Raw genomic sequence first — 11,635 nt, forward strand, 5'->3', positions numbered from 1 at the left:
TAGCGGGGATGGAACTGAAATTATTTCATTTAAAATATTTAACTAACAAGAGGCACACGGCATCGCATTAAAGAAGATCTATGATATCAATAACATTTTAAAAACATTCAAAAATGGTTTATACATAAACATTCTATATACCAATTTTGGCCTCGCCATGGAGTCAGTACGTTTACCCCGGAGTTCAATTTACAATTTCGGTAGAGGCCTAGATCTTTATTACAAATGCGAGGTTGTAGGGAAGATGCTTTAACATTGATAAATTTTTGCTTTATCCTTAAGACTCCAGGGGTGCAGGATTAATTGATTGATTGATTGAATATTGTTTAACGTCCCTCGGGAAAAGACGTCACCATTACCGGTGAAGGGCTGCGAAATTTAGGCCTATGCTCGGCGCTTATGGCCTTTGAGCAGGGACGGATATTTCTCGTGACACATTTGCTGTGACATGGGGCCTCAGTTTTTGCGGTCTCATTCGAAGGACCGTTCTATTTAATCGCCTTCTACGACAAGCAAGAGGTACTGAGGACCTATTCTAACCCGGATCCCCATGGGAGCGGGGGTACAGGAGGAATATGTGGGGCTGTTAAGTCACATAGACTTTACTCTTACAGAAATAGTACGTGTGGAAATGAACCGGAACAACTCGATGCTCTTTGGACAACTAACATTTCTGTACATTGCATCGGTTCATCACTTATTCATGTATGTACAGATATGTCACGAAAAGGTTTCCGTATATTATGCTTGTGTCAAAGTCAGCCATTGACTGTAAAAGTAAGCCCTTCTCGCAAAAGTCCTATAGGAGTTGTGAGATTGATTACTGATCGTTATCTTCCCCTCCATAAGCATAAAACTTCGTCGATATATTTAAATTTCGAACTGAAGTATAAAATTCATATTCAATTATTTACAAGACACAACACCACTCCACGTTTAAATCCGCAAATATGATATACGAAGGCCTCGTACATGTAAGCTACAAATAAATCACATAATTGCTGGAACGAAAAGTCAGTATATTTATTACAACTGTTATCTAAAGAAGTCTATAGATCCATTCCCAATGAAAATATAGTGTGACAGACGAAAGAATGAATGGAGAGAGGGATGGGCACATGGATAGGGGATGAACAGATGAATAGGAGGACAAACGGATAGATAGAGGGATGACTGGATTGATAGAGAGATGAATGGATAGATAGAGGAACAGACTGATAAGAATACAGAAGTTGGAATCATAAAATAAAGAAGAGGTATAAATGTCTAACAGATGTTGAATGATTGTCTGAAATAAGGAAGTAAAAAAAATTTTTAGTTGAAAACATTTGTTTTGATTTATTGTGTGGATCAGAAATTATTTCATAAAATTGAGAATTGACAGAAGAAAATACAGTAGAAGTGGTAAAAACAAATAATCTATTCGTATTAACACTGACAAATTCTAGGACATAAGTTGAAAGTGACAGTATTTCGTTAACATCCAAACAATGATTCTTCCTATTTTTCTCGATTTCATTCTTATTTTTGTTCAGAAAAGAAAGAAAATCAGTTTTAATTTCATTTTGATGGTAGAAATTATACAGATTGTTTAGAGATAATGAACACTGATCGATAAAATGTTAATATAACGAACAGTGATCAATTTCATATCTTCTATAAGCAATACAAAATATAGAGTTGGACAAACACAGATCCCTGGATCTACCAAAGGTGGAAACAGGTGTTTAGGAGGGGTAAGCATCCCCTGTCGACTGGTCACACCCACCATGAGCCCTTCGGACGGTCTGCAATCTCATAAATCCCATACGGAATCCAAAATCTCATAAATTATATAAAGATCATAAAATCGGGTGATTATAAACACCGAAAACGCAATTGTCAAATTAAACGTCATTCATTTTGAACTCATACATATGTCCATTTTCATGAAACCTTTGTATTTCACATTATCAAGACTTTGTCCAATTAGCAATGGTGAAATTTAAAAATAAATAAAAAAATATCGACATATACTATAATTATTATAGGTTTCTCTACGACTCAAGAAAAATATTACTACATGTAGAAGTTACTATCTCAAAAAAGAGTCAAAACATTTTCAGTTGTGTGTTAAGCCGATCCTTTAAAGACCAATCTTAAGCGATTTACTTGCATCCCACTGTATGAATGGTCTGCGTTCACAATTTTGCATGACGATAATACATATTGTTTCACGTTTCTCGCTATCTGTTGATCTTCCCGTAAATTTCGTGCTGTGTGATTGACCCTTCGTAGTTTGTCGTCCTATTGATCAAATCATCAGTCTTTCTGAAGTCGTGAATTTCACATTGACGACCGTGTATAATTTACATGACCGATGCAAACATGGGTGCCGTTTTTCATTACAGTTTAACTCACATGAAAGACAACTCCTAAGTAAACCTTATTACTTCCCTTTTGGCATTCCAAAGTTGGACTACAGACTTCACTATTGAATATTGAATTGCAGTCCAAACGAAAGTTCTCTATTCATACATTACAACCAACATCATCCCATCCTCATCAGTCAACATTAATGTGTGGTGTGATGTCATCAGTCATCAATAGTGTGGTGATACATGACCTACAGCTTCAGAATTCCGAAGTTAATCTTTAAAAAAAAAAAACAATATATAACTGCAATAAATAAATATGGATCTCGCTAACATGCAAAATTCCTTGCTGGTGCTTTGTAATTTGTAACTTATAGGATATTCTTGTCAGGTTGATATACCACATCTTCAGAGATGTCGTATACATGTATACTATTTCTACACATAAACATCGAATACAGGTGATAATGGAATACTGCTAGATGATTATGGGAAGCTGAAGATGGAGAAGCTGAAGTCATCCCGTTTGTCAAAAAATTCAGTTATGCTGCCGTTAACATCAGTATCTAAATACGAAGCACATTTGGAAGACACAGTGGTGTCTTTTTTTTTCTAGTTCAATTTGAGAAAATTTAAGCTTGCGCTTGATTTTCTGTATATTTGTTCCTAGCTATGACATCATTCTAATATCAAGGAAAAAGTCTTGAAATATTCTGGTTGGGGAACTCATCTTTTGGCAAGGTGTGTGGTTTGGTACATCTCGTGACAATAGAGACGCGTCCGTGTCGTGATATTAAGTTGTACTATTATTAGAGCATTTTGGCCCTCTATTTTTAACCTGAGACAGTATATATATGACATAATTTTTTAACGCTAACAAGTTGTCGAATTCTTTCCACAGACCAACTACAAAGTTTCCATCATGAAAGTCGTCTTAATTCTCGCTATCGTGATCGTTGCAGGTACGAAGTTTCATTCATTGTTATTCTCTCAAATTTCAACAACAAATCTTTCAAATGCACAGGTGCTTTCAAATCTCATAGATATTTTGGCTATTAAAACTCTTCCTCAGTCTAAAAGGTTTGATTTCTTATGCAGTGTTCAAGCCTCTGTACGTAACAGGTATCGTCTTTTCCTGAATAAACTCCTGTCAATCGCCTTCACTCTCACACTATATCTATGCAATAAAAATCTTATTTTGAAAACACAACTGTTGTATCCTTGTTTACACCCAACGTTCGGTCAACAGTCAACTCCTCCTAGACACCTGATCCCAGGTGTGTCAAGGGGTTTGTGTTTGCCCTTCTCTTGATTTTGTATCTTTTCTAGGATTTATGAGACCGGTCACTGTTTGTTATCCTCATTTATTTATTTATGTCTTAGTACACCTAAAATTATCGTTCTATTTCCGAAAAATCTAGGCGTTATTTTGATTTAATTTTCATCAATTAGAAGCTAAAGTATTATTTTGCGTTGAATCGATTGACAGACAAAGATAGAAATAATTCATGTAAAACTGGGCTGCGGAAAGACACACCACTGAATTCTAATTTGTTCTTTAAAACATCCGTAAACGGAACTTGTGAATTATCATATAAAATTTCACAATATCACCCTTTACTTTAAATAATTTTGTTAATCTCATTGAGCGAGTTCCATTAGTCAATACATAGACTTTTTCAATTAAACATCTTAGTTCTATTGAAAGATGATCAGGTACATAGGAGTAAGCATCCACTGTCGACTGGTCTCACCCGCCGTGAGCCCTAGGTCTATCTCTTGTTCAGATAAACGGAATAATCCGGAGTTGAGTTAGTGTTAAACATAGTATGCAAAGAACAGCCCGACAATTGGTATCAAACATGTCAGATAGCATTTGACCAAATGACAGATCGTTTTCAAAATCCACATCATTACAAAATGCTGATTTTTAATTGATTGTCTATAACAACTTATTTTACAATTCTTCATTCGTATTTGGTACTGAGACATCCACATCGCATCAGACAGACATCTTCATACTAACTTCTAGTATACCACATGTTTTGCGGTGGGGTTCTTTTGTTACTGTGTTTTGTTTTTTTATATTCTGTTTAGTGTTTCTATTGTTTTCTGTTTTCGTTGTTTGATTTTTGATCTGGATGGGACGATCAGTATTTCTGAGTGAGAGAATTGTTAGCAATTTGGAGGAGTAAGTACTTTTCCATTCATTGATTCGCAACTGATTACTTAATCACTAAATGATCTACATTAAATGCCTGTTTGCTCTTCCTGTATTTAGTATATGCCGAGGTCTGTACAACTGGTCCTAGAGACTGCTCACTAACGATGTGTCCCACGGGGGCGGAGCTTCACTGTGTGGACAGTCTGTGCACGTGTACTACACCAGCCATAGGAAGCGGTGAATACATATTACTAATCTCCTTAATGATAGAGATTTATATTTCCATTATCTTTCCCTCTGATTTCTATAGAATTTCTAATGATAGCCATTTCCTCATGGATGCGTTGTAGTTCAAAACAATACGCATATGAATACAGATATATATAATACATGGATTTCAGCTTGAAATTTCAGCATAAATGAAAGTAGAATATAAGAAATTTGAAAATATCTGATGGTATGAACTGCAACACTTCACGCCGTCAATTTGTTTTTACAGGAAGCGCTAAGCGCCGGAATACTTTTCATGAAGCTCTGATGATCTTCGTGACGCACACCGGCCTGAAGCGTCGCTGTTCATACCCTAATGTGTTCCCCAAAAAAGTAAATTTAATGATTTAGATCAAACTATTGAGATGTTTCATGATTTCCTCCATTTTACAGGAGCCTGCAGCACGGGACCTGATTGTCACGAGAGGTGCCCGCAGGGACGACCCCATTGTATCGATGGTCATTGTAGATGTGGACATCAATAAATGATTATTCTTAAAACTTGTTTTTCCTTTTAGATAAATCTCTTCTTATCTTGAAATCAACATTAAAATCAACATTAGAATATTCTCATATCAATATGTATCATACTTCCTCAACAAAATACAGAACACATTGAAATTCGCTGAGTATTTTTCTTTTCAAGTTTATACATGTTGATTTAACACCGAAGCAATGTTGTAAAAGAAACTGGAATGAAATGCAAACAGCAGCAATCATTTGTTGTCATAAATTCTTCGCATTGGTAACTTCAATCAGTAAATATCTACTGAGCGTACATGTCTTTAGCTATTGATCACTTTACATTGGCGAATACCTAATCAACTTGAATGTTTAGCTAATTTCACTTTAATTAGTGAATTTCTACTAAACAAGTTTGAGATTGGCTATTGGTAATTTTCATTAGCAAATGTCTTTTGAACGTATATGTGTTTAGCTATTGTTCATTTCAATTAGTTAGCATGGCTTACATGCAGCGAATCAGAGACATCACGTAGATCTATATCTTACCTGATTCACAGGTACACTTAGACAGGTGGTGTTGAGGTTCAAATCACGTGGATATACAAGTCATAACGCTCACCTGATTCGCACTGGTGATATAAAACGGTAAACTTCGTAGACCCAGCTGGTGCTCTATTATTTTTTGTTGTGTGATCCAAAAAGAATCTACATGTACTTACACTAGATAAGGATTTCTACTTAGTTCTATTAAATGGTAGTCTTGTTATTGCGAATAGGAAGATTTCTAAAACATACTGACTAACTGTCTGATTGAACGACCAACAGATATACGCAGAGCAATAGGCGATGAGGGGGAGGGATGAGCATCACATGGGTAACTCAATTTAAAAACACATGATATGAAAATGAAAATTATCTCCAACAAGTTCCCACATCTAACAAGAAAGTGTGAATGCCTCCCTCCTCCCCGCATCTATTTCACTGTCATCCTAAACCGCCGCGGTGGTCTAGAGGTATAATTATCGCCCCGCATGCGGAAGCTCGAGGTTCGAATTCCGGTCGCGACAGACGTAAGTCGTTAAAACAGGGAGTGATAGTTCCATACCCAAACGCTCGTTATCAGGTATACTCGTATATACCATGGGTCTTTGGAGATTACCTTTTAAACGGATGGGACTTGTCACAGCAGGTGTTGAACGCTAAAGAACCCTCACTGTTCACTGGTCGTAAGTACCGACAATACGCCGAAATTTGAAGCCCTTCACTGGTACTGATGACGTCTCCATATGAGTGAAAAATTCTCGAGAGGAGCGTTAAACAATATACAATCAATCAATAAAAATAAAGCTAAAACTGGGTTGTTGTTTTTTTTAAATAATCAATGCCGAATTACAGATTAAATGCAAGTTTAAAAAGATATGGGGTTTTTTAAAAAAAAAAAAACCCACCAGCTAATGAACCTTCGACACGAAGATCCAGTGGTAGACAGTTTCATGTATACAGGTAAACTTGCAACATATGTTTAACATATGATTGGATATTCATATGCTGCAATTTTACCAGTGTAAATTGTCTCATAGACCCTTTGAAAAATGTTTCAATGAATGAAAATCAAATATAATATCTTATATATTCAGCTTATTAATTCTAATTTTGTATCATTTAAATATGATACATGTATCATTATGACATTTAAACAAGCTGAAGTTTGTACAACTACACTTACAATAGTTAACAATAAAATGAATTCCTAATAATCTATAACATCAAATTGCACTGTGAGAAATAGCTAGTTCGGTGTAAGTTATTTAACTAATTAGTCATAAAGAATAAGACGTATGCAAAATCAACTATCATACTTTTCCTACAAGTCTAAGTCATCCCCTGATTCTTGGACATGTTGAATTTCTTCGTTTTCAATTTCATAGTCTTAAAATTAACTTTCATTTTTCTCGCTATGAAAGGATGAAGATAATCAAAAGCCATCAAGCTCATAATTCCTATGAAGAATACAAAATTTACAGTACGGCAAACAAGGATCTTCGGACATTCCAGAGGTGGAAAAGGTTGCTTTGGAGGAGTAAGCATCTCCTGTTGACCGGTCACACCTCCCGTGAGCTCTATATCTTGATCAAGTAAACGGAATAATTTGTAGTCAAATCAGTGTGTACAGAACGGCCTAACAATTGGTATGAAACACACCAGACAGCATTTGATCTAATGGCAGGTTGTATTGGTAAATTAGATCGTTATAACGGCCATAGAATTTGCGATATCTTAAATTTATACAAGACAATTTAATTCCCTGTAACATTAAATTGTTTGTCCGTAAGCTACTGACAAACAAGTTCATGTTACAGGGGGTTAAATCGTCTCGTATAAATTTAAGATTTCACAAATTATATAGCCGTTATAACGATCTAATTTACCAATACAACTCGATTGGAAAACTGACCGTACGCAGAACAGGTTTTTGCGTATTGAATCAGTTGAGAGACATATCGATGATATGCACGTTAGCATGGGATATAGATGCATAAATATTGGAGGTTAACGATGGAGAAGCTGAAGTCATCCCGTTTATCATAAAGTTGATATCAGTGTGCGGTTAACATATATGCTCCTTAAAATATATAGCTGTGAAGGAGAAACTTCAAATCTACTGTGCGACTACAAATGCCAGAAGTGGTGTAAATCAAATGTGGATTCTAAAACATTCTAAAGAACGTTTAATGAATTTAAAATCGTAAAGATTTTCTCAAATCAACATCAAAACTTTTCAACACTTTACACGACCATTGCTCACGATAAATCAAAGACTATACTTTTTGGCATCATAGACAGTTGCTTCTTCAACAAAATTGGAAAACGGAAATATTCATATGTATTGATCAGTCATCCAAAAAATTACTTTGTTAAACACCACTCTGATTCAAGGCAAAAGTATTCTGAAGTCAAAGTAAAAAATATCCTGGAGCTCCTCATTGACAATATATTGGTGGTCTTTTGTGATCAGGTCTTCCAAAAGTCTTTGGAGTTCACATGGACACGAATTGTGCTCCTCTGTAAGCTGACCTGTTTTTATATTCTTATGAAACATAATTTATTCAAAAACTTCTACGTGAGAAGAAAAAATATCTTGCTGCAGCATTCAATTCCACACATTAAGATCTATCGACGACGTATTATCTATTAACAGTGATGATTTTCATTCATATCTCCAATCGATACATCCCTGTGAATTCGAAATAAAAGATATCATAGGGTCGTCCACTTTTGCTTCATACATGTACCTAGATATTTTATTGGAAATAGATATTTACGGCAAACTAATAACTCTATGACAAACAGGATGATTTCAAGTTCTCCATCGTCAACTTCCCATTTTTATGTAGCGATATTCCATTATCATCTGCATGTAGTATGTATATATCTCAACTGATTCGATATGCAAGAGCATGTTCTGCATATGGTCAGTTTTTTTAAATCGAGGCAGGCTACTGACAAATAAGTTGATGGTAATGGGTTTCAATGGTCTTATCTCAAATCAGTAATTTGCAAGTTTGCGAATACAACCTATCATTGGGTCAAATGCTGTCTGACTTCTTTCATACCGATTGTTAGGCCGTTCTTGGAACACTGATTTTGACTACGGATAAGTCCGTTTACCTAATCAAGATATAGGGCTCACGGCGGGTGTGACCGGTCGACAGGGGATGCTTGTTCCTCCTAGGCACCTTATCCCACCTCTGGTAGATCCAAGGGTCCGTGTTTGCCTAACTCTCTATTTTGTATTGCTTATAGGAGTAGTGAGATTGATTACTGATCGTTATCTTCCCCTCCATAAGCATAAACCTTCGTCGATATATTTAAATATCTAACTGAAGTATAAAATTCATATTCAATTATTTACAGGACACAACACCACTCCACGTTTAAATCCGCAAATATGATATACGAGGGCCTCGTACATGTAAGCTACAAATAAATCACATAATTGCAGGAATGAAAAGTCAGTATATTTATTAAAACTGTTATTAAAAGAAGTCTATAGATCCATTCCCAGTGAAAATAAAGTGTGACAGACGAAAGAATGAATGGAGAGAGGGATGGGCACATGGATAGGGGATGAACAGATGGATAGGAGGACAAACGGATAGATAGAAGAATGAAGGGGTGGATTGATGGACAAACGGATAGATAAAGAGATGAAGGGATGGATAGAAGGACAAACGTATAGATAGCGGGATGACTGGATGGATAGAGAGATGAATGGATAGATAGAGGAACAAACAGACTGATAAGAATACTGAAGTTGCAATCATAAAATAAAGAAGAGGAATAAATGTCTAACAAATGTTGAATGATTGTCTGAAATCAGGAAGTAAAATTTATATTTAGTTGAGAACATTTGTTTTGATTCATTGTGTGGATCAAAAATTATTTCATAAAATTGAAAATACAGTAGAAGTGGTAAAAACAAATAATTTATTCGTATTAACACTGACAAATTCTAGGACATAAGTTGAAAGTGACAGCATTTCGTTAACATCCAAAAAATGATTCTTCCTATTTTTCTTGTTTTTATTTTTTTTTTTACAGAAAAGAAAGAATATCAGTTTTAATTTCATTTTGATGGTAGAAATTATACAGATTGTTTAAAGTGTGTCAGATTGAACGTGACACATAAAAAAATGGTGATAATGAACAGTGATCGATAAAAGGTTAATATAGCGAACAGTGATCAATTTCATATCTTCTATAAGCAATACAAAATATAGAGTTGGACAAACACAAATCCCTGGATCTACCAAAGGTGGAAACAGGTGTTTAGGAGGGGTAAGGATCCCCTCTCGACTGGTCACACCCACCATGAGCCCTTCGGATGATCTCATAATCTGTAATCTCATAAATCCCATACGGAATCCAAAATCTCATAAATTATATAAAGATCATAAAATCGGGTGATTATAAACACCGAAAACACAATTGTCAAATTAAACGTCATTCATTTTGAACTCATACATATGTCCATTTTCATGAAACCTTTGTATTTCACATTATCAAGACTGTCCAATTAGCAATGGTGAAATTTAAAAATAAATAACAAAATATCGACATATGCTAAATTTATTATAGGTTTCTCTACGACTCAAGAAAAATGTTACTACATGCAAGGTAATAGAAGTTACTATCTAAAAAAAGAGTCAAAACATTTTCAGTTGTGTGTTAAGCCGATCCTTTAAAGACCTATCTTAAGCGATTTACTTGCATCCCACTGTATGAATGGTCTGCGTTCACAATTTTGCATGACGATAATACATATTGTTTCACGTTTCTCGCTATCTTGTTGATCTTCCCGTAAATTTCGTGCTGTGTGATTGACCCTTCGTAGTTTGTCGTCCTATTTATCAAATCATCAGTCTTTCTGCAGCCGTGAATTTCACATTGACGACCGTGTATAATTTACATGACCGATGCAAACATGGGTGCCGTTTTTCATTACAGTTTAACTCACATGAAAGACAACTCCTAAGTAAACCTTATTACTTCCCTTTTGGCATTCCAAAGTTAGACTACAGACTTCACTATTGAATATTGAATTGCAGTGCAAACGAAAGTTCTCTATTCATACATTACAATCAACATCATCCCATCCTCATCAGTCAACATTAATGTGTGGTGTGATGTCATCAGTCATCAATAGTGTGGTGATACATGACCTACAGCTTCAGAATTCCGAAGTTAATCTTTAAGAAAAAACAATATATAACTGTAATAAATAAAGATGGATCTCGCTAACATGCAAAATTCCTTACTGGTGATTTGTAATTTGTAACTTATAGGATATTCTTGTCAGGTTGATATAACACATCTTCAGAGATGTCGTATACATGTATACTATTTCTACACATAAACATCGAATACAGGTGATAATGGAATACTGCTAGATGATTATGGGAAGCTGAAGATGGAAGCTGAAGTCATCCCGTTTGTCAAAAAATTCAGTTATGCTGCCGTTAACATCAGTATCTAAATACGAAGCACATTTGGAAGACACAGTGGTGTCTTTTTTTTTCTAGTTCAATTTGAGAAAATTTAAGCTTGCGCTTGATTTTCTGTATATTTGTTCCTAGCTATGACATCATTCTAATATCAAGGAAAAAGTCTTGAAATATTCTGTTTGGGAAACTCATCTTTGGGCAAGGTGTGTGGTTTGGTACATCTCGTGACAATAGAGACGCGTCCGTGTCGTGATATTAAGTTGTACTATTATTAGAGCATTTTGGCCCTCTACTTTTAACTTGAGACAGTATATATATATATATATATATATATATATATATATATATGACATAATTTTTTAACGCTAACAAGTTGT

The 11,635-nt window shown here is 35.2% G+C and overlaps 1 protein-coding gene across 1 annotated transcript; it reads left to right on the forward strand.

Annotated features, from left to right (window-relative positions):
* The first annotated feature begins 3,238 nt into the window (after positions 1–3,238).
* Positions 3,239–5,289, forward strand: LOC130052206 (serine protease inhibitor Cvsi-2-like). Its single transcript, XM_056156557.1, has 3 exons — positions 3,239–3,316; positions 4,636–4,755; positions 5,182–5,289. The coding sequence occupies exons 1-3, from the start codon at positions 3,277–3,279 to the stop codon at positions 5,271–5,273; spliced, it is 252 nt and encodes an 83-aa protein (XP_056012532.1). The 5' UTR covers positions 3,239–3,276; the 3' UTR covers positions 5,274–5,289.
* The last annotated feature ends 6,346 nt before the right edge of the window (positions 5,290–11,635 follow it).

Source organism: Ostrea edulis, chromosome 2 (assembly GCF_947568905.1).
Source record: "Ostrea edulis chromosome 2, xbOstEdul1.1, whole genome shotgun sequence".
NCBI lineage: Eukaryota > Metazoa > Mollusca > Bivalvia > Ostreida > Ostreidae > Ostrea > Ostrea edulis.

Excerpts from the sequence above, each read along its gene's own strand:
- LOC130052206 (XM_056156557.1), top strand. The coding sequence starts at position 3,277 with ATGAAAGTCGTCTTAATTCTCGCTATCGTGATCGTTGCAG. Across the intron at positions 3,317-4,635 it reads CGCTATCGTGATCGTTGCAG|TATATGCCGAGGTCTGTACA; the intron begins GTACGAAGTTTC and ends TCCTGTATTTAG. Across the intron at positions 4,756-5,181 it reads TACACCAGCCATAGGAAGCG|GAGCCTGCAGCACGGGACCT; the intron begins GTGAATACATAT and ends TCCATTTTACAG.